This window comes from Euprymna scolopes, chromosome 31 (assembly GCF_053919585.1).
Source record: "Euprymna scolopes isolate OS-2025 chromosome 31, ASM5391958v1, whole genome shotgun sequence".
Lineage (NCBI taxonomy): Eukaryota > Metazoa > Mollusca > Cephalopoda > Sepiida > Sepiolidae > Euprymna > Euprymna scolopes.
Genome location: NC_136512.1, coordinates 29,839,477 through 29,859,476, shown reverse-complemented (window position 1 = coordinate 29,859,476; position 20,000 = coordinate 29,839,477). Strand labels below are relative to the sequence as shown.

The following is a 20,000-nucleotide window of genomic DNA, read 5'->3' as shown; positions in this document are numbered from 1 at the left end:
ACAGCGAATTGCCCTGCAGGTATTATCTAATTATGAAAAGTCGATATGTCATTCTTTTTCTTTTGGGGAACATTAGTGCATGTTATTAGGAAGAAAATTTTTTTTATTATGCTTCATTTCACATGATAAACATGATACAATAAAGAGGGTCTAGTAATATATCTTCTGTGAGGGAAAAAAAAAAAATTATTCATGAAATTTCCTTTTAGTTTTTGGAAGAAAAAAAAAGGGGGGGGGGAGAAGTTCTTTACAGTGGTTGTAGCTAGATGAGTTCTTATTGCAAATGTTTCATGTGTGGAACCAAGGATTGGAGCTCAGTCGAGCACCTATGACGAACATAATGATACAACAGTCTTGTAATATCTTTTCTGTGTGAAAAGGTTGTAGGAATGGAAAGAGATCACCCCCCCCCGCCACGTCCACTAGATTGTATAGTCGATTTTGTACTCTGTCAAGACAGAAAAGAGCAGAAGTACTCCATCTTAGGATGTATTAAGAGGATTACCTTGACTAAAGGTACATAGTGGAACGATAAAATTGATGCCCTAGAAAAGATGACATGATTCCATTTCCGTTTGATGAAAACCAGTTTTTTTTTTGTTGCAAACCATCTACTAATTGGCCAGTTGTGTACAAATCAAAAGAGCAGTAGAAGCCTTCTCTCATGTCTAAAGTGACACAATGCTCAACAAGCGAGACTGTACAACTCCTGCGCTCTACCGATCCAAATTATGACAGCAGGACCATTGTAAACACCTTCAAAATGCAAACCCAGCCGTTTCAAAGCTTGAGGGCAAAACTCAGCGAAGTTTCCAGCCACGGTTAAGGTCTGTGGTGTGGTTTCAAGTGAGGGCCACATCATCCCACCTCACATCTTCCAAGTTATCTTGAAAGTCAACACCAAAGTGTACCTGGATGTGCTGAAGAGTGTGGTGACCCCCTGGTGCAATCAGGTGGCTGCTAGCAGACCCTGGGTGTGGCAGCAGGACTCGGTGCTAGCCCACAAGTTCAAAGAAACCCAGGCTTGGTTTCAGAAGGAGTGCTACGGCTTTGTACCCTTCTCTAACTGGCCCCCTCCTCCCCAACCTGAACCCGCCAGACTACTTCGTTTGGTCATACGTTAAGAACATCACCAACATGACCTCCCACAACATCAAAGCCAGCCTAATCACCGCCATCCTCCAAGTATTCACTGAGCTCCCACTGGTGTTTGTAGAAAATAAAGCTGTAGTGTTGTTTTTTTAGAGCGACAAATTTATTGTTCCACCCTCTATAAAATGCAAATTTTTTATGTGCAAACGACTGGGGACCACTTCCGAATTTGATACTCTGATGAAACTTTCTTCTAGGGTGGATGCTGCTTTGCAAAACATACATCAAAATAGACGATGAAGCTATGATTCTATCCCAAATGAAAGGTCATGTGTTCGACAGGTACTATCTGATCTATGGCGTCAGAACAATGGCGGAGTAGTTTCAAGGGGACGGAATGATAGTAAAATTCTTTGCAAACTTAACTCAATCACAAAACCAAGCTATATTTCAGTACATATATTGTACTATTAAACTGTATGAGAAAAAAAAAAAACCTTAGGGGAACAAATGTTCATTAAACGTAAGCACGACAGACCAAAAAAATATTCATTAAACGTAAGCACGACAGACCAAAAAGCTATTTTATACCTTAAAAATGAATAATTTTAAGAATTAGAAAAAATAAAATTTCACAATTAAAAACTTATATTTTGAATACAAAGTTAGTCGATTTATTATCCGTTTTTTTTTTTTAAAGATGCACTACTTTGATGGCCTTATGCCATACCATAGCAAAATAACATAAAATCTGAGTATGCGAGCATTGCGTTAATCTGAATTGAAGAATTTAAAAGATAATTTGATTAGTTTTAACCTGTTGCATAAATTTTGTATACGTGTTTTTTCTTTTTTTTTTTTTTTTTTTGCAAAATCTATTTCATTCTTTCAATTAATCATTAACTGAATTGCTTAGCGTTTGTTGTAATTAAAAAAAAAAAATCATAGAAAAATTATTTGGCTTTCAGTCATTTTTATTGTGTCCATTTTTTATTTATTTATTTTTTAGACTGCTGTTTTGTTTATTTGAATTGGATTCCCTTCCATACAAATTCTTTATTAAACTGTAATTTTAATGACATTAAATGTTCAACAGTTTTGAAAAAAAAAAAAAAAAAAAAAAAAAAAAACGAAAAAACACAACCAAACATTATTCTTGTGTTAAGGATTTCTCATTTCATATCAATTTTTTTTTTTTGTAAGCATTTAGTGCAGCAATAGGGCAATGGCATTTACAGGTGGGTTGAGAGATGATGTCAAAAAATGTAAAACAAGAGGGAAGAAAACCAACAGTTTTTATTTTATCTTTTTCTTAGTTGGGAGCCACCACTTAGCAAGGCTCGAAGGCCATTCGAGGATAAGGTTTAATGAATGGTAGAGTAGTAATCGTTAATGGTGTAAATTAGGTAGAATTTGATTTATGGTGACGGCTCAACATGAATTTATTTGCATTGGACTTGAAGGCTACCATGTTAAAAAGGTGGGTAGTTCTGGGAAAGAAGGTTTGTTGATGGAATCTTTGGTTAGATTTAGGCACAGAGAGTGTAGGAAATCTCATATAGTGGTTGTAGGTAGTCAAATGTTTTATAGTGATTCTTTTGTAAGGAATTTTTATATCTTCAAGTTATGTTTGATTATGTAATAGTTTGTACTTTTCATAAATATAAGATCCAAATGACTCACTGAGGATATATATATAAATAAATTGTGAACAAACAGCCAGGAATATGACTATATTTTAAAATATATATAGTAGAACCCCGGGATACGACATAAAAAATTAGTAACAAAATAGAGTACAGTATATAATAACCATGTATATAATCACATAACATTATAAATAACACCGTAAAGTGGGACAAATACTGTAATCAGGGATCGGTAAAACATCGTATTCCACATTGTAACCTGAAAAAACCTATCTTAGGGCCACTGTATCCCAGAGTTCTACTGTATACATATTTGTATATTCTGGCAGCAAGTCATTAATCAAGCACGTCTGATTGAACATGACAGAGTTATTCATTTTTCCGATTTTTCTGGATATCTTTTCCATTCGCCGAGCATTTTTTTTAAATTTCAGCTGGCATGTTTTATAACAACAACAACAATCGCTTTCGATGATAATTGGATGCACCAATAGAAAGCGCTTGAGGAGAATATGGCTGAACAACAATTTTTGGGCTCCACTTTATGCAACATGCCAGCTGAAATAAAAAAAGACCGCTCGGCGAATGGAAAAGATATCCAGAAAAATCGGAAAAAAGAATAACTGTCATGGACACACACATTAAAGATGGCGTAAATATCATAAAATCATATGATTTTTTTTTTATTTATGTAATCATGTTGAAATTCTTTTTCCTTTTTAAAATTAATTTCTTATTCTTCTGACGTGTCAGGGAAAAAATATTCAAAAGTTGACATAATTGTATGATTGTTTTTACACTACGAAACAGGTCCTGTCAAGAATTGAACATTTGAACATGCTGAAAGAAATAAAGGGTAAAAGGAACAAAGATGAACAACATTTTGGAATTTGGACTATAGATTCTTTTGTCATTTATTTGTACAAGCTCTGTAGCTATATTTAACTTACATTGAGCTTTATAGATAAAAGGATTGACATAAAATAAGGGTGAAATATAATTGGATCAACAAATTTTTCCCATTTATACACACACACACACACACACAAGAAGCATATTGTCATCGTATTGTCTTCCTATTGTCGTCATATTGAGCTTTTTATTTGGTTGGGATTAATATATAAATATTAATATTTATTTTAGATTGAAGTTTACATAAACTTCTCGTATCTACTGTCTTATTAAAAGGGCATATATATATATATATATATATATATAATGCTTATACTTGTAGCAGTTATCTCCCTTTAGTTAGGGGGTTAACAGTTATCTCCCTTAGGTTGTGATTGTGGCAGTTATGGCCCCCAGAATCATGACATATCTCTATAACATATTTTTGTTAATCATATCACTGTGTTCGTCTTGATTAATCTCGGCTAGACAAATAGTTTGAGATTTATATTGCCACAACACTGGGATTCTAGACTTACACGTTTATAACAATAAATCAACATTTCCAAAATCTCTCTTTATTCAGTTTTGTTTTTGGTGATAAAAAGATAAATGCCATTGTTGCAGTGCCATATTTGTGATGAATTGGAGGTAAAAAAAAAAAAAAAAAAAAAAAAAAAAATGAGGATTTGAAAAGATCAAAGAAAGCAAAAAGGAATAACATACCTCGATGTCTGTTAGTTGTTTTATCAAACATAAGCATTGCATCTTCTACCTGTAGGAAAAACAAAACAAAATAATGGTATAAAAATTAAGAGATAAACCAGTTATGTTTCAGAATATTTTTTTTTTTTCATTTGAACTAGTTGAGATTTCATATGAATTTTGTAAATTTTACATATTTAAAGAAAAAAAAATACATAGTTTATGTATTTTTAAAAATTTAATGCATATTTTAAATTAAAAAAAATGTAATACATATTTTTAGATATTTTTTTTATTTAATACATATTATACATATTTCATGTATAAATTCAATACAAATTTTACATATTTAAAAAAAAAATTTAATACGTAATTTACAAAATGACTTAATATAAATTTTGCATATCTTTATATATTTTATATTTTTGTAACTTAATATAAATTTTATATAACATTTTATGAACTTAATATTTTTCATAACATTAATACAACTTTCACATAATCAATTTTTAAATATTAATATAAATTTTATAAAAATGATATTTTTTGCTATCATTTTTTCATATAACTTTTAGATACTTTTTAATAAATCTAATATAAATTTTATACTTTTTTAAATAAATCTAATATAAATTTTATACTTTTTAATAAATCTAATATAAATTTTATACTTTTTAATAAATCTAATATAAATTTTATACTTTTTAATAAATCTAATATAAATTTTATACTTTTTAATAAATCTAATATAAATTTTATACTTTTTAATAAATCTAATATAAATTTTATACTTTTTAATAAATCTAATATAAATTTTATACTTTTTAATAAATCTAATATAAATTTTATACTTTTTAATAAATCTAATATAAATTTTATACTTTTTAATAAATCTAATATAAATTTTATACTTTTTAATAAATCTAATATAAATTTTATACTTTTTAATAAATCTAATATAAATTTTATACTTTTTAATAAATCTAATATAAATTTTATACTTTTTAATAAATCTAATATAAATTTTATACTTTTTAATAAATCTAATATAAATTTTATACTTTTTAATAAATCTAATATAAATTTTATACTTTTTAATAAATCTAATATAAATTTTATACTTTTTAATAAATCTAATATAAATTTTATACTTTTTAATAAATCTAATATGAATTTTATACTTTTTTAATAAATCTAATATAAATTTTATACTTTTTTAATAAATTTAATATAAATTTTATACTTTTTACTAAATCTAATATAAATTTTATACTTTTTACTAAATCTAATATAAATTTTATACTTTTTACTAAATCTAATATAAATTTTATACTTTTTACTAAATCTAATATAAATTTTATACTTTTTACTAAATCTAATATAAATTTTATACTTTTTACTAAATCTAATATAAATTTTATACTTTTTACTAAATCTAATATAAATTTTATACTTTTTACTAAATCTAATATAAATTTTATACTTTTTAATAAATCTAATATAAATTTTATACTTTTTAATAAATCTAATATAAATTTTATACTTTTTAATAAATCTAATATAAATTTTATACTTTTTAATAAATCTAATATAAATTTTATACTTTTTAATAAATCTAATATAAATTTTATACTTTTTAATAAATCTAATATAAATTTTATACTTTTTAATAAATCTAATATAAATTTTAAACTTTTTAATAAATCTAATATAAATTTTATACTTTTTAATAAATCTAATATAAATTTTATACTTTTTAATAAATCTAATATAAATTTTATACTTTTTAATAAATTTAATAAATTTTATACTTTTTAATAAATTTAATAAATTTTATACTTTTTAATAAATTTAATAAATTTTATACTTTTTAATAAATTTAATAAATTTTATACTTTTTAATAAATTTAATAAATTTTATACTTTTTAATAAATTTAATAAATTTTATACTTTTTAATAAATTTAATAAATTTTATACTTTTTAATAAATTTAATAAATTTTATACTTTTTAATAAATTTTATAGTTTTAAAACAAAATTAGGAATTTTACACTTTTTAAAATATACATTTAACGTTATGCATTTTTTATGAATTTTACGTTATGTATTTTTTATGAATTTTACGTTATGTATTTTTTATGAATTTTACGTTATGTATTTTTTATGAATTTTACGTTATGTATTTTTTATGAATTTTACGTTATGTATTTTTTATGAATTTTACGTTATGTATTTTTTATGAATTTTACGTTATGTATTTTTTATGAATTTTACGTTATGTATTTTTTATGAATTTTACGTTATGTATTTTTTATGAATTTTACGTTATGTATTTTTTATGAATTTTACGTTATGTATTTTTTATGAATTTTACGTTATGTATTTTTTATGAATTTTACGTTATGTATTTTTTATGAATTTTACGTTATGTATTTTTTATGAATTTTACGTTATGTATTTTTTATGAATTTTACGTTATGTATTTTTTATGAATTTTACGTTATGTATTTTTTATGAATTTTACGTTATGTATTTTTTATGAATTTTACGTTATGTATTTTTTATGAATTTTACGTTATGTATTTTTTATGAATTTTACGTTATGTATTTTTTATGAATTTTACGTTATGTATTTTTTATGAATTTTACGTTATGTATTTTTTATGAATTTTACGTTATGTATTTTTTATGAATTTTACGTTATGTATTTTTTATGAATTTTACGTTATGTATTTTTTATGAATTTAACGTTATGTATTTTTTATGAATTTAACGTTATGTATTTTTTATGAATTTAACGTTATGTATTTTTTATGAATTTAACGTTATGTATTTTTTATGAATTTAACGTTATGTATTTTTTATGAATTTAACGTTATGTATTTTTTATGAATTTAACGTTATGTATTTTTTAATGAATTTAGCGTTATGTATTTTTTATGAATTTAGCGTTATGTATTTTTTATGAATTTAGCGTTATGTATTTTTTATGAATTTAACGTTATGTTTTATACATGTCATTAAATCTCAAATTTGTCAAACGAAAAAATATTTACAATTTTTACGCATTAAACAAAAATGATACAAAATTAAATTAAAAATAACAAACTTATGTGAAAAATTATGGATTTTACATTAAAAAAATTAACATTCTTTTAAATTTACAAAATTATACTTGAAACTACGCCAATTTCACATGATGGCATGGATTTTAAGAACTTAACTTCCAAACCACTATCTCTGGCCAAGTCATTATTAATCTCACTTTCTTATATCCATCCTTAACACTTACTTAATGTTTTCTTTGGCCTTCCTCTGCAAACTGACTCTGCTACCTCAACTGTTCTACATCTGCTTAAGCAAGAATTCTCATCCATTCTTTCATTGTGACCAAACCAACGAAGTCTCCTGTTCTGTGCACATCTCCCAATACTGTCCAGATTTAATCTTCCAAGAAAACTTGGGTAAAGTAATTAATAGAAATACCACATTTCAACCCCCCACCTCCTGGGCAACTAATCTAGGAGGAGAAAATAACACCAGATTGTTCTCTGTTTACCCCAGCATTGCTTTCGGCTTATTTATTCACTTTTGGTTAGTTACTTTTTGTCGTTTTAGTATTTGGAGTGTTTTGAGTGTCTCGGACTGTAAAGTGAATAGCACCAGTCAATCCATAGTTTTTTTTGTTTTTGTTTTTTTTTTTGTACATAGGGGTTACCACTTATCAAGGCCCAGAGGCCACTGGAGGATAAAGGTTACTGAGTGTGCAGTAGTCAGTGGGATAATATAATCGTGAATAGCGGAAATTTGGTAAATTGGATTACTAAAGGGGGCGGTTCCTCAAGAATTTGTTTACGTTGGACTTGAAGATAACCAAATTGTAGTCAGATGGAAAACAGGCAAACGTAAGGGTGTTCCACAGACGTGCAGTTCCAAGAAAGCTTTGTTCATGAAATCTGCTTTTTTGTTTAGGCACAGATAAAAGGTGAGGAAAATTATTGACAGCGGTTTCAGCTAGACGAGTGTTTTTCATGAAAGTTTGGCGAGGGAGGGCCGTAAATTTGAGCTCAGACGAGCACTTGCAATAGAAATAATGATAAAGCAGAGACAAGAGAATTGCATCAGCAGTGAGATAACTACTGGAGCGGCAGTGAAGTCACTTCTTACGAACTCAAACTGGGTCTTCTAGGCACCCTAATATAGAGATTCTCCACCAGAGGTAAATTTACCCCTAAGTAGTAAAAAATTATACAGTCGGGGGTAAATAATTGAAGTACCTGATAATTTTAAAATAATTATTTCTTTCTAGATTGTATCATATCTATTTCTTGTAATAATACGAATGTCTACAAAACCTAAAATCCCAAACAATAAAAAGGTTCTTTTTGACCTTGTTTTCTTTCATTTTATGATGGCTATGGATTGTTTTTGTAAGGAAATATGGGGCAAATGGAGAAACACATAAGCCGAGGGGTGGGTGTCAATGATGGAGGAAAGGTTAAGAATTGGTGCCCTAGTAGCTGGCATATCCAGGCATGTTATGGAGTTGATGCAGATATCAAAGAAACTACTGTTGATTTTATATGTCGGGCCTTTCAGCTTGTGTGCTAATAAAACTTCTCAAATGCACTTGTGATGTTAGGCTGTGTAAGGTGTTAACTTTGGTCGAAATCGCCTGATCCTTTTTTCATTGGACTATTTTGCTTTTCGATTCTTATCCAAGACTGCCAAGAACACTGCCAGACACATAATGTACCCTCAGTTGAAATTTATTAAAAATCAGCCCAATCGTTTTCGAGTCCATAGGGAACGAACTCTCACAAACACACACGAAGTTCCTTTTACCTATATATCTATAAAAGTAACAGTCTACAGACTCGAGATTTTTACATAAGGTGTATTGAGATTTGGGAAAATCTTTTTAATCAGTTTTCGTCCAGAAATTTGGCTGTCAATGGGTCAAAGTTCAACGATTTGACCTTGGAAAACTCTACCAAACTACTCCGCCAATTTTGGGTCTAAACACTTGAAATTTTAGATGTAGGTTACCTGGACACGAGTCAAACTTTTTAATTTTTAATTATATATATCTACTAACATGGGTGCCCGGCGTTGCCCGGGTATTTGGAGGTGTATGTTGAGCAAAAAAAAAACAGCGGTCAATTTTTTAAAACTTTGACCCCTATTATAACCCCTTAAGACTTACTGTTTTGGGCTCAACTCAAGTCATTAAGTTAGATCCATGCCCAAGGAACCTATATCTAAAATTTCAAGTGTATAGACCCAAAATTGTCGGAGGAGTTTGGTAGAGTTCTCAAAGGTCAAATCGTTGAACTTTGACCCCTTTATCACCAAATTTCTGGCCAAAAACCGATCACATCGATTTTCCCAAATCTCGGTACGCTGTATATCAAATTTCGAGTCTGTAGACTAAAAATCGACAGAGTTATTGTGTAGGGAAATGTACAGACACACACACACGTTCACTTTATATATATATATATATATATATATATATATATAGTGTGCACATAAAGTTACGAACAGTACATAAGGCCCGAGCAAAGCCGGGTTGAACTGCTAGTATTATAGTAAAACTAGAGATGTACAATTTTTTTTTTTTAATTCATGCTGTCTGGCATCAATCTATATTATTGTCCCAAATCGCAGCAATGCCAAGCTTCCGAAAGGAGTCTCTAGTTTGCGGCTGATCAAAACAACTATTACGTCGAAGTTGTTGCAAATCCAAAGCAATTAAGATAAAAAAAGAAAAGAAAAGAAACGAAAAAACTAATTTTATTCCAAGAAACTGCATAATTTATGAGAATTGTTATATAAACATCGTATCTACACGGCGTTGCCGGGATGGAGGGTTTTAAGACATAACAATCACGTATGCAAATTTAATTTTAATGAGCAAAAAAAGGGAGGCCTAAATTTATCAACTGGTCATAAATTAAAGAAAAGAATTCCTTTCGCTTTTTGATAGACCAGGAGAAAAATATCTCTTAGTTCTTAACATTTTTGAGAGATGGGAGAGATAGAAAAAGAAAAATGGGGAGAGAGATAGAAAAAGAAAAATGGGGAGAGAGATAGAAAAAGAAAAATGGGGAGAGAGATAGAAAAAGAAAAATGGGGAGAGAGATAGAAAAAGAAAAATGGGGAGAGAGATAGAAAAAGAAAAATGGGGAGAGAGATAGAAAAAGAAAAATGGGGAGAGAGATAGAAAAAGAAAAATGGGGAGAGAGATAGAAAAAGAAAAATGGGGAGAGAGATAGAAAAAGAAAAATGGGGAGAGAGATAGAAAAAGAAAAATGGGGAGAGAGATAGAAAAAGAAAAATGGGGAGAGAGATAGAAAAAGAAAAATGGGGAGAGAGATAGAAAAAGAAAAATGGGGAGAGAGATAGAAAAAGAAAAATGGGGAGAGAGATAGAAAAAGAAAAATGGGGAGAGAGATAGAAAAAGAAAAATGGGGAGAGAGATAGAAAAAGAAAAATGGGGAGAGAGATAGAAAAAGAAAAATGGGGAGAGAGATAGAAAAAGAAAAATGGGGAGAGAGATAGAAAAAGAAAAATGGGGAGAGAGATAGAAAAAGAAAAATGGGGAGAGAGATAGAAAAAGAAAAATGGGGAGAGAGATAGAAAAAGAAAAATGGGGAGAGAGATAGAAAAAGAAAAATGGGGAGAGAGATAGAAAAAGAAAAATGGGGAGAGAGATAGTAAAAGAAAAATGGGGAGAGAGATTGAAAAAGAAAAATGGGGAGAGAGATTGAAAAAGAAAAATGGGGAGAGAGATTGAAAAAGAAAAATGGGGAGAGAGATTGAAAAAGAAAAATGGGGAGAGAGATTGAAAAAGAAAAATGGGGAGAGAGATTGAAAAAGAAAAATGGGGAGAGAGATTGAAAAAGAAAAATGGGGAGAGAGATTGAAAAAGAAAAATGGGGAGAGAGATTGAAAAAGAAAAATGGGGAGAGAGATAGAAAAAGAAAAATGGGGAGAGAGATAGAAAAAGAAAAATGGGGAGAGAGATAGAAAAAGAAAAATGGGGAGAGAGATAGAAAAAGAAAAATGGGGAGAGAGATAGAAAAAGAAAAATGGGGAGAGAGATAGAAAAAGAAAAATGGGGAGAGAGATAGAAAAAGAAAAATGGGGAGAGAGATAGAAAAAGAAAAATGGGGAGAGAGATAGAAAAAGAAAAATGGGGAGAGAGATAGAAAAAGAAAAATGGGGAGAGAGATAGAGAAAGAAAAATGGGGAGAGAGATAGAGAAAGAAAAATGGGGAGAGGGAGAGAGAAAAAGAATCACGGGAGAGAGAAAAATGAGAGAGAGAGAGGGAGAGTAGAGATAGGGAGGGAGTCCTCATATTTCATGTTATATTTTCAACAAAGGGATAAGAATTGCCGTTTTCTGGGTCATAATCTGTCCATCTTATCGTTTGCTAGCTCTTGACATTGAAGCAGTGCTACATCCAGTGGCTTTACGCCTTGTCTAGAGCAATTGAAAAAAAAATAGTTAATCATTTTAACTTGTTCTTAATAAAAAAATAAATTAGTTGCCATTCTTTCGGGCAACACCGAGTATCTCTCCTAGCCTATCGTATCTCCAGCTGATAAGCTTATCTAACCTCAAGCTAATTTATAAGTAGCATGATGCTCTTAAAAGCGGAAAATGGTAAGGGGATAGTCGTAGGTAACGGTCGGGGAGATGGGGCTTCCAAAAGGCCGGGTTACCATTCTAGGGAGCTTTCATTGTGCCTCACCGTCTTGCAAGGGCGGCATGCTGAGCAAGATTTTAAAAGCAGGAAGTGGGATGAGACTATTCGCCATGTGACGGATACGTGCATCGGGTTACGCCAGAGAGGAGGTGCACGCTTCGAACGAAGGAAAGGTGTTATATAGCCGAGAAAGCATTATAATAATATCAGCTGATACGCAAGTATAAAAATGAGTTTTTCTTCTTCTTTGGAGTGATTTTCTATAGTTCCTCGGCACTCAAGAGTTGTGGAAAAAAAAAAAGAAAAAAAAATTAAAGAAAAAAAACAAAAAAAAAAACTTATAATTTCCAGCTGTCGAAAGACGAGGAATTTTAAGAATTGTCAGGAAACTGTCAGAAAGGTTTCCCTGTCTAAAACTTAAATCTGTTTCTGAATTTTGGAGATGAGAGTTGATTATTCGTATTATTTGGATTCTTCCGACTACTGTTCTCATCTTGAGTGTTATTTTCACATTTCAATTGGTGTAATTTTCGACCTTCTTCAGGTGTACCTTAGCAAACTTAGGAATCTCTCTGTCAAACCCGGGAATCTCTCTCAGTTAAACGCGGAAATCAGCCCAGAATTTTGAACAAATATCCTCAAGAACCCATGGATAAAGTACTTGGTAAAATTCAGTTGTAAGTTACTCCTTTCTAAGGTTGAAGGTTCAATCCTCAGTGTGGGCGACACTCAAAAATAACTTAGGACTTCTACCAAGTCATGTCTGATGGAACAAGAGCATGCTACCCCCGTGGATTAAATAAAGGATTCTGTTGAAAATTCCATGTAGATTCTCACGTTCGACAGAAAGATTCCTGAGTTTGACATAATACACCTGAGGAAGGTCAAAGGTTACATTGACCAGAAATATTGAATCTTATACGATCGAGTTGCAAACGACAACTGGAATTTTTTTTATATACAAGATTCCAAAAGATTCCAGAAGATTCCACAAGAAGCATCAAAAGATTCGAAAAAATTGAATTAAACATCTTTTTAGAATTATACTAAAATTTTTAAACTAGGTAACAGACAGAATAACAGAAGAGAAAAATCTGTTTATGGTAGCCCCTCTTCAAAAATTGAACAAGTAAATTAAAATTATCTATACTAAACACTAGTAATGAATCAGTTAATGTTTTGCCATACAAAATCGTGTGTATGAACTTTTTAATTTTTTCATGAACGTATTACTTTACAAAAAACTCCAATGCATTCATAGCGACCACCAAGCATTCATAGCGACCACCAAGCATTCATAGCGACCACCAAGCATTCATAGCGACCACCAAGCATTCATAGCGACCACCAAGCATTCATAGCGATCACCAAGCATTCATAGCGACCACTAAGCATTCCATACAGCGTTACATGAATAAGTTACTGCAACTTCTCGCTTATTTGCGTGTACGTGTGCTTCTCGTTTCTACGTGACTTACACATTATTTTTAGAAAATTTACAAAAGACGATTGATTATTTGAATTATTCTGATGACTGATAATGAATTTAGTTAATTTCTAACAGAGAATAAAAAGGGGGTACAAAACATCAAATACTCAACAAACGATTGGAACCACAAGCAAGAAACGTTATTTTTCTACCTTTTTCTTTTTTTTTTAAATATTACTATTCTTTACTTTCACATATTCTGAGCTAGGTCATATCTAGAAAGAGGGAGAAATGTATACCGAGAGGGAGAGGGAACGAGAGGGAGATACGGAGAAATGAGAGGGAGAGGGAACGAGAGGGAGATACGGAGAAATGAGAGGGAGAGGGAACGAGAGGGAGATACGGAGAAATGAGAGGGAGGGGGAACGCGAGGGAGGGGGAACGCGAGGGAGGGGGAACGCGAGGGAGGGGGAACGCGAGGGAGGGGGACCGAGAGGGAGAGGGACCGAGAGGGAGAGGGACCGAGAGGGAGAGGGACCGAGAGGGAGAGGGACCGAGAGGGAGAGGGACCGAGAGGGAGAGACAGAGAAATGAGGTGAAGAGAAAGAGGAAAAGAGGGAGGGCGATATATATACAGAGGAAGAGAAAAAAGAGAGAGGGGAAAAATTGATAGAGAGAGAAAGAGAAACAGACAAGGAAAAAAATCTATTATATATAACTTACAAGTTACAAAACTTAGCAGACAATAAAACATTCACCATCCAAAACTTAAATTTTTTAGTATAAAATTATATAGTTATTGCAGATTTATCATACCCCATCATTTGTAAAGCTCCACTATTCTGATGACCTTGTGCCAGACAAGATCAAGTTCACTAAGTCATTAACATTAAATCTGAGTATGTGCGCACTGCGCTAATCTCGAAAGAATTAAAAGATAATTTGATTATTTTAAACTTGTTTAATTTAAAAACACATAAATTTTGTACAAATTTTTTTTAGCAAAGTGTATTGCATTCTTGTAATTACTTTTAGTTAATCCTTTTAACTGAATTGTTTAGCGTTTCTTGTAATTAAAAAGTCATTATAGAAAAATTATTTCGCTTGTAGTCATTTTTATTGTGTTCATTTTTTATTGAACTTCTGCTTTGTTTATTCGAATTGGTTTCCTTCCGCGCAAATTCTTTAATAAACTGCAATTTAAATGCCACTAAATTTTCACCAAGTTTTTAAAAAAAAATTTCTTGTCAGTCTTGAGTTAAGAATTTTCTGTTTCATATCAATTTTTCTTGTGTGGTATTTGTAAGCGTTCTACAAGTACTTTAATGGTGAATGCTCTGACTAACTACAAGCACTTGTACCCCCTAGATATGAATACCCCCAACAAACCCGATAAGCAGCAAAATCCCACCCCTTCACAGTAGAGATCCCTAGGTGTAAGAAGGCCTTCTACTCCAATAGTTTCTTCCCCAGAAGTGCTAGACTTTGGAACTCCCTTCCGGGATTCTGCTTTCCTAACTGTACTGACATGCAGAAGTTCAAGTGTAATGTGAACAGACATCTTGCTACTCATCTCCCTTCATAATACCCCTGCAACTTAGGTCCCCGATAGTAGCCCCCTACTTCAAAGTGACATTGGGCCTTGTTTTGGGGTAAAAATTGAATAATAATAAAAAAAAAAAAACTTTAAAGCGTATAAATAATCATGTTGGCACACCGGTTCCTGTTAGATCACCCAAGTTAAGCAACGTTGAACCTGGTCAATACAAAAATGGGCGCCCATTTGGGAATTCAAAGTGCTGTATGTGCTCTCCACTTATCTCGGCATTGTTCCCAGTTGTCATTGACGACTTCTTGCCACTGGGCTCAAACAATGCCGGTTCAAGGGAGGTGTAGTTGGAAATTGCGCAACTGCTGCCCTTACAGGGGGTATCCTTTGTCTTTCAAGACAGAATGGAGGCGTCGAACGGTTTCTTAAATTATTAGGTCTTTTTTTTTTGGTTTTTGTTTATTTTGACTGTCGTGTCTTTACTAAAGAAAACATGCAAAATGGTGAATACGTTTCTTGGAAAAAATACATACGAATACTGAATATATATATATTCTGTATTTGTATATATTTTTTGTTACATTATATTGGGATGGTGAGACTATTCAGAAGTTTTGCTTCTTTTTTTTTTATTTTGCAGATATATGCAGGAAGATGCAAGTTTCCATGCTCAGTTTGTGGAAACCAAGGAAACAATTCATTTTTTTGTGCATGTTGTAAGAGCTGCTAAGAGCAGCAGCTGCATTACTCATATGCAAATGACCAAGCCGGTGTGCAATGTGATGTCACAGTGGAGAAAAAAGAAAAAAAAAGAAAAATAATAAAGAGAAAAAAGAAAAAAAAAAGAAAAATAATAAAGAGAAAAAAGAAAAAAAAAAGAAAAATAATAAAGAGAAAAAAGAAAAAAAATGAAAAATAATAAAGAGAAAAAAGAAAAAAAATGAAAAATAATAAAGAGAAAAAAGAAAAAAAAATGAAAAATAGTAAAGAGAAAAAAGAAAGAAAAGTGTAACACTTGGCAAGAAGTAGAAAAAAAAGTGCTTGCCAGCATTGGATGGACGTGTGGCCCTATGATGGCATAAAAGCCTTTTAAGCACATGTCGAAATGGCAGGGTTTTATTAACTACATGGCGAAAGAAGTAACTTTTAAAAACAATATGCAATGCGTTTTTAGAAAGTACCGGTAATAAATGCCTTTTGTTAAAACTGAAAAAAAAAAAAAAAATGCCTAGTCAAATTTCCTTCCTTTTCTTTATTTTCTTGTGACTGTCTCAGACAATGAGTTGGGTCCGCGTGTTAAAATGTAATGACACCATATGAAGAATAATAATAACGTTACACTGTCGATGTTTCCATTCAGTCCCGAAAGACAAAGGATACCTCCTGTAGGGCTAGCTATACATGTAATTGTGAGGCAAGGGTTGCACAATCTTCAACCACACCTGATTCAGCACAGTTTTAGTCCAGTGACAAGGAGAAGTCCAGGATGACTGGAAACGATGCTGGAATAAGCGGAGAGCACATACAGCACCTGGAAATCCCAAATGGTCACCCATTTAGTACTGATCAGGTTCAACGTTGTTTAACTTCGGTGATCCAGCGGGAACCGGTGTGTCAACGTGATTATGCTGTATATATAAGATATACGCATGTGTAAGAAAGCTCAAATGTGGGGAAAATATACGCGAATGGCAGAGCTATCGAGGTTATTGAGTATTTTTGTTATCTTGTTGACACCATCGAAGCTGAGGGTGACACCGATGTTAATGTGATTTAGTAAGGAGAGGGATTTCTACAGTATTAAACAGCAGAGTCAATCATCCTAGTGCTACCAGATATGGCTGTCTGAAGTTATCGGCTTCTTGACTTAAACGCACCAAACATAATTAATTTTATTGTTTTATCCGTTCCTCTTTGCAAAACGCAATCATGTTCTACAAAGACAAAAACAAGAATTTCTCTCTACAAAACAACCTAATCAAACATCATGAATAAATCATATCGAACTCAGGAATCTGCACAGAATTTTGAATGAAACCTTTTACTTAATACCCGTGGCATAGTGGATAAAGCACTTGATAAAATTCAGTTGTAAAGTTACACTTTTCTGGAGGTTGAAGGTTCAATTCTCAGTGCAGATATAAAGAACTTGAATCATAAAAATCTTTTTCCAAAATTACTGCATTCGTCATTAAATAACCTGAAAACGGTTGATATGTCCTAAAATAAAGCAACCAAACCAGAGTTGATCATCATAATTTTCAGCAGCGGGGATATGATGGTGGCTAAGTGGTTAATGACATTGACTAACAATCTGGGTGTTCGGATCCAATTCATTTCACAGAAACACTCACTTAGGGATGTCAGCAACCTTCACGTGGTCCATTTTGTAAGTACTCCGATATCTTCCTGGAAAGAATTCTAACTAGAAAGATATCGGGAAAACGAATGCCAACAATAATCATCTAATCCATTCAAAATAAATGAATGATGCTCAACAATCAAACAGCAACAGCAGTTGTTTGATGTCTGCTTTACATGCTGACATGTTTTGGACGACTTTTATAAATTAATGTCCAAAGTAGCCTATATTCATTTCAGAATTTTTAGATGTGGGTTGATTATTTATATTGGGATTTTTTGGATTACTGTTCTCATTTTGAGCTTTATTTTTATGACATTTTGGTTGACGGAATCTCTTCTTCAAATATATCCTGTCAGACTCGGGGAAACCTTCAGATTTTCAAACAGAACCTTTATCTAATCGAAAGGGGTAGCATACTCTTGTTCCGTCAGCCATGACTTGGTAGAAATCTACAGTAATTTGCAATCATATTTTGAGTGTCACCTGCACTGAGGATTGAAACTTCACCCCCCCCCCCCGAAAAGTAACTTTACGACTGAATTTTACCACGTACGTTATCCACTATGCCACGGGTATTAAATAAAAGGTTCCATTCAAAATTTTGTGCAGATGCCCGAGGTCGACAAAAAGATTCTAGAGTTCGACATGATACACCTGAAGAACGTCAGAGGTTACATCAACTAACTCTGAGATGATGATAACAGTCGTTTGAAGAATCTGAATAACGTATACGTGTCCATATATTCGTTAAACGAAATTATAAACACCTAACGAACGCAAAGAATTCTTTATTAACGAAGAAATTTTGAAATAATCGTGTAAAAATATTAAAGAATCCTTCTTTCAAAGGAAATGCATTTCTAAGCAAGAAAATTACTGATAATGGAATTTCTGTGAATCCATAGATAAGTTAAGCATTTTTTTTTTAAACTCAAATTTCACTCTACCTCCATTACATATGGCGGACTCAAATATGATAGACGCCTCCCAATAATCCATACGTCATCCTATTCAGTTTCTTGCGTAACTCAAGTCGGCAGATTGATTGGCAGCCAACCAACATTTCCAGATATTAAATTTCAGTTCGTTCAAGATTTTTTTTTTTTTTTTTTTATAAAGAGGATTGATAATTTGTATCACCGGACTACTGTTCTCACCGTGAGTGTCCCCCCCCCCTCCACAAAATTCAGCCTCGTGTTTTTTTGTTTTTTTTTTACATGGTAGTCACCACTTATCAAGGCCCGGAAGCCATTCGGGGATAAGGGTTATTGCGTGTACAGTAATCAATGAGATAGTATCGTAGTAATCGTTAGTATTGGAGATTTGATAAAGTGTCTTATTTAAAAGGGCGGTTCATCAGGAATTTGTTTATGTTGGACTTGAAAACATCCAAGTTGAAGTCAGGTGGGAAACAGGCAAACGGCAGAGAGTTCCACAGGGGTGCACTTCTAAGAAAGAAGCTTTGTTCATGGAATCTACGTTTTGATTTAGGCACAGATAAAGAGTGGGGAAAATTATTGACAGTGGTTTCAGCCAGACGGGTGTTTATCGTGAAAGACTGGCGAGGGGGAGGGGACCAGAGATTGGTTCACAACTTTTTTTTTTTTTTTTTTTTACATGGGGGCATGCTATTGAGTTTTAAAAAATTCTGTAGCAAAACCCGTCTAGATCTTTGTAGAGTGATTAAAGAAGCTCTTGATTTTCGAAGTGATATACAGTTCAAAGAAATAAGAATTAACTCGGTTCGCCACACTCTACTGGTTTCTAACCGTTGATTTTTTTTTTTTACATGGTGGAACATATATAACACCAGGTTAATATTTTGCAAAGGTGAAGCAACCAATGAATTATATATAATTATATACTATAATAATTATTAAGTATCTACAGACACTAATGTTTCATCCTCTCGGAAATCATCAGTGCAGGGTGTTACGATTAACATTTATTCATTTTTTTTTAATGTTTTTAACGTCTGTCAGAATGATCTAATCATTATATGATGAGCTGCACATGTGAGCTAAATTGACCGACTTTATTTCAACTGAAAGTGCTCAATGATAAGAAACGAGTTTCTTAAAGAGCTGACTGCAAAACTTATCAAAATAAGAAATGCTCAACACTATTAAGAGGAGCAAACAAATATATTAAATGAAAGATGAGGAATAAAAAAAAACTATATATAACTTTATTATATCATCATTACAATAAGGGAATGTAAAAGGGGAAAATAAGGAAATGAAGAGAAGCATTTAGCTTCGAAATGCTAAGGCCTAAAAAGGTTTATTTTTTTATTTTTTGCCCTTCATTTTCCTTATCGTCCTGAGGATATAATAAAGTTATATATATATATATATATATATATATATATATATATATATATAACTTTTATTCCTAATCTTTCATTTAATATTATAACAAATACTGCTCCAACAGGATACAAATGCTCCACTAGTTTATCTATAAGGTTCTTCAACGGAAGAAGAAAAAAAAAAAATGAAATTGCTCAAAACATGTTTTATGCATGATAGCTTAAATTATAATACAATATTTTGGTGGCAGCACGAAAATCAATCAATAACTTCCCTTCTGTCAAACTTGTTT

General features: G+C 31.7%; 1 protein-coding gene and 1 pseudogene across 3 annotated transcripts in view; both read right to left on the bottom strand.

Annotated features, from left to right (window-relative positions):
* The window catches only part of LOC145255668 (RNA-binding protein Musashi homolog 2-like), a 709,158-nt gene that overhangs the window by 263,140 nt on the left and 426,018 nt on the right, over positions 1 to 20,000 (bottom strand). For all 3 annotated transcript variants that reach the window (XM_080114227.1, XM_080114229.1, XM_080114228.1), the window contains one exon: positions 4,359 to 4,407. In XM_080114227.1, the coding sequence (XP_079970353.1) occupies positions 4,359 to 4,407 (49 nt within the window). The remainder of the gene's footprint in view (positions 1 to 4,358; positions 4,408 to 20,000) is intronic.
* LOC145255880 (5S ribosomal RNA) lies at positions 16,551 to 16,667 on the bottom strand (annotated as a pseudogene).